This window comes from Eptatretus burgeri, chromosome 2 (assembly GCF_056783735.1).
Source record: "Eptatretus burgeri isolate ZD-2024b chromosome 2, Ebu_testis_v1, whole genome shotgun sequence".
NCBI lineage: Eukaryota > Metazoa > Chordata > Myxini > Myxiniformes > Myxinidae > Eptatretus > Eptatretus burgeri.
In genome coordinates this window covers 84,586,692-84,590,787 of record NC_140962.1, presented here as the reverse complement: position 1 = coordinate 84,590,787, position 4,096 = coordinate 84,586,692, and the positions used below count along the sequence as shown (strand labels likewise).

At 45.3% G+C, this 4,096-nt stretch overlaps 1 protein-coding gene across 1 annotated transcript in view; it reads right to left on the bottom strand.

Annotated features, from left to right (window-relative positions):
• Positions 1-3,872, bottom strand: part of LOC147032472 (vitellogenin-like) — a 43,369-nt gene extending 39,497 nt beyond the window's left edge. Inside the window, exons 1-6 of the mRNA XM_085870121.1 lie at positions 3,714-3,872; positions 3,013-3,164; positions 2,634-2,885; positions 2,190-2,351; positions 894-1,045; positions 370-529 (exon numbers count right to left, since the gene is read on the bottom strand). Of these exons, the coding sequence (XP_085726247.1) occupies positions 370-529; positions 894-1,045; positions 2,190-2,351; positions 2,634-2,885; positions 3,013-3,164; positions 3,714-3,753 (918 nt within the window). The 5' untranslated portion in view covers positions 3,754-3,872. The remainder of the gene's footprint in view (positions 1-369; positions 530-893; positions 1,046-2,189; positions 2,352-2,633; positions 2,886-3,012; positions 3,165-3,713) is intronic.
• Positions 3,873-4,096: the final 224 nt, after the last annotated feature.

Here is a 4,096-nt window from a genome sequence, read left to right as displayed (position 1 = left end):
TCTATGGGAGGTGGTTCGGGAAGAAATTTGGGATTTGGTCAGGGCACTGACAACAACTCGTTTATTCTTAGTGTAGGACACCATAGGATCATTAATGTACACCAACAACCAATGCTGACAAAAGGATCCCTAGTTTATCATCCCATCTGATGGAGGGCATAGTGCTTGAAGCAACACCCTATACCTGTAAACATCAGGATGGCAGTTTACAGCAAGGTCAGGAAGCAAAACCATACTTTACATCTCAAATTAGGTGCACTACCTATCAGCTATCCTGCCTGCCCCTTGGAGATCATGGCAATAATTAATACAAATATATATATATATATATATATATATATATATATATATATATATATATGTGCCCACCTCTGTTTCCAGGTTTCCACGTTTGGTAAGGATAAGTGGGGATAGCTTGCGGATGGCAGATTGGGGTAACATGTACATGATTCCTCCACGTTCCTGCATTGAAGAACTCCTGATAGGCTGATTTGATGATCGAGATACATCCTCCAGCTCCAGTGTTTGCCTGCAGAGAAACACCATGAACGGGTTGTTTAATTTGTGCTCGCTAACCATTATTAAACCAAGTAAGATCATTCCATTAAGTTCCCATTGTGGACCAGTTTTTCTTGACCAAAATTAGTTGTTCTCGTTGTGTCTGTACGAATGATCTCTGCTGGTATGAAACAAACTGACCTCAGTATTCAGTTTATTGTATAGATTTCTTGTGCTTTTAGCAAACTTTCAGAGTTAACTAGTTCATGGAAATGACATAAATAATTAAGTAGTAATATGCATTCATAATGTATTAGCAGAAAATCCCATGGGTCTGGTTTTGTCATTCTTTTTTGAGAATTCGTCTCTGGAATAGGTCTCGGTGCTGAACGTACTTGGTCTCTGTCATTGCTGCTCCTTCTTGATTATGGAAGGGAGAGAAGGCGTGTACTTCAGTGGATTTCACCCGGTGGATGACTTCACCCAGTGAGCGAGACTTTTGCAGACTGATGCGGATGGTGGCGGCACTTTGTACATTCTTGCTTATCTGGATTCAGACAATTGGATTGACAAGAAAGTACAGAAATCAAACCCACGCTGCCTCTATGGCATTGTGCTTAAGTATAAACAATACTAACAACTCGGGTAATGGCAAACACCAAATAATCATGGAGACACTGCGGCAGTTGCAGGCAAGGAATAAAATCACAAGACAATTGAGAGCAGTAAAGGCCATTTGGTCAATTATACCTCTGTCATATCCAACCCCCCCCCCCCCCCCCCCGGTCAGTATTTTCTTTTAGTGTCTTTACTACAAAGGCAACGGTGCCCCAATCCCTCCCTTCTCGTGTGTACCCTTAGACAGTGTACTGGTGACAACTCGTCTACTCTTAGAGTACGACACTGTGGGATGTTTAATGTCCACCATAAAACAATGCTGACAAACAACCATCACAGATTACTCTCCGCAGTATGGGGACTTCTCTCCCACTAAGGTTGAGAAGTTCCTCGTCAATCTTGACAACTCCTCAGCAACCGGAACTGGCAGCTGGTTGGAGCTCATTATATTGTAAAAGTCTTCTTCGGAAGTATCAGGGAGTATGGGTCGCCACTCTGGGTTGATGCCACTGCTTCCCATCTTCATCCTCTGGAGGCGATTGACCCCAATGCCCTTTGTGTTTTTGGCATCTCTACGCAGAAATGTGCACCATATTTGCACACACAATAAATAGAAACTCTGCAAGGCTCAAATTAAAATAAGTTAAGAAGGAGCTAAAATTAGGAAAAGAATGTGCTTTGGTCAATCACATCCATCCATCCATCCATCCATTGGGACCATACTCTGTGCAGAGCGTTGGTGCTGCCCAAGCAGTCTCCTTGGCTATTGGGCACAATCCCGGACGGGTCGCCACTCCGACACAGGATACCAGCAAGCTGGTACTCATTTTGCCGACCTCGGAAGGATGACAGGCAGAGTCAACCCCACCTGATACTAGTTCAACAGCCGAGGGGGGATTTCAACTCAGGATCCTCAGATCCCAAGCCCATCACCCTAACCAGTAAGTCAACACCAAGGAGATAATCATATCAAGGACAACATGAAAGTTTTAATCAAATTTGGTGAATTTTAACATGGATAATTATATCTCATAATGTGATGCCACTTTGAAGGTTTGCAAAGGATAATATACCTTCTCGCATTCTGGGCAGGCCTCGGTGTAAGCAGCACCTGTTGTCAGTGTTGCGTTCTTGGTGCAGTTGTTGAGGTTTCGTGCCTTGATGATGACGATCTTGTCACTACTGCTCGATTCCTGCCTTATGTATCGTGTTTGGCACACGCCCTGAATGCCAGCCTGCAAGAACAGAACAGTGAAAAGTGTGTGTGTGTGTGTGTGTGTGTGTGTGTGTGTGTGTGTGTGTGTGTGTGTGTGTGTGTGTGTGTGTGTGTGTGTGTGTGTGTGTGTGTGTGTGTGTGTGTGTGTGTGTGTGTGTGTGTGTGAACACAATGATTTTGGATGCATTGCCTATTGTCATTAGTTGGTTGGCATTCCTTGAATGGTCTCCAGTATTTAAGTAATATTTAGGTTGATGCAATTTAAATCTACTTCCTCTTCATCTGAAACGGTCATTCTTACCTCCTGAATATCAAAGGACCTCTTATTCTTCGATGGCATGACTTGAAACAAGTTGAGAACCCCACGGACAATGTTGACCGCTGTGTCGCTCATTTCCGGTGAGGCGTAGATGCGACCGACATCCCCTTCGTTGTAAATGAATTTCACAGGATTTTGGAGCTGCCTGACGAGTGGTTCTTCTACACGAGGTGCTGGCTGAAAAGAACCCGCGGGCCATTCGCCCAGGTACTGGAGCACCTGAGCTTTGCGCAGCTGAGGACAAAGCCAATGATGGAGACAAAGGTGAGGCACGTTAGACTGATGAATCACGTGTGATGGACCATCCCACCAAAATTGTTGTCACGGTGTGACTAAAATGTGATGTTAGGCATTTACTCACATTGATGATTGCTTCATTGCCTGATATTTTCTCTATCACTGCCTTGGCCTTTATCTTGATACCAGCCCGTGCGAGACCGGCGTGCGGAAATCCAGTGAATGTCACTGCCTCATAATCGTAGTGGTAGGTATTTCCAGGTTCAAGGTGGGCATCTAGCAAGGTGTGGGGAAAAGAGTGAGAAGGTGAAATCACATCTTCCTGTGCTGACAACACTACAGTCAGCGATTATCCATATGCTGACATTGTAATGGAACACTAATTATATCTTAAATGTAATATTCTTAAAAGTCAAAGAGCTTCCATGTTATTAAAGGCCAGGCACAGTGGAGTTATGAGATAATCTGCTTGCACAAACAGGACACCCTTCTTAACATCACTTCTGAGAGATGGTTTTCTCTGTAACATATTGCGCCGCTTCTGACAGTACTGTGGCACGAGATGATGTGTGCACGTATGTATGTCTGTCTTGATATGCTCTTGCCCTCATTGGCTGAGCGTCCTCAGCTGTGTGTCCGATGGCTGGCAGTCCGCAGTCTGGTGGAGGTCCCAGCTTTCTGGGGGTCCCTTGTTGATTGGCAGCTGGCTGGCTGTGTGTGCTGGATTGTCCCAGCTGTGAGAGTTCTGCGCACTCGCTCTCTGGGGGTCCCGGCTGTGTGGCGTCTGTTTCTCCCCAAGTTACAAAATGTAGAGATGCTACTCACCAGTAACGACCAATAAAAGAGATAGGAGTGTGATCTTCATGCTGTCAGTGTCGTGGCCACTCCGTGTTCCGAGCAGCTTTCCTTTTGTCCTCTCCAACCGAGCTCTTCTTCTGCCACTGCAACACTGGCCGTGGCTCGCCTTATATCCACAGCACAAGTTGACACAACGCTGGCCTTATCTCATCAAACAGTTCACTCTCACCTGACCTTGCCTAACGTTAGGCAGAGACAGCAAGTTTGGTGTCAAGAGGGACTTTCATACACGTGGAGGGCGAACTGGTCGCACGAGAAACATTACAGTATTAGTTCATCCGTTATGGACGTCAAAACCATGTGCATCACAGTGTCGGTGTAAAAATGAAAGCAGACTCTCAAATTGGTTG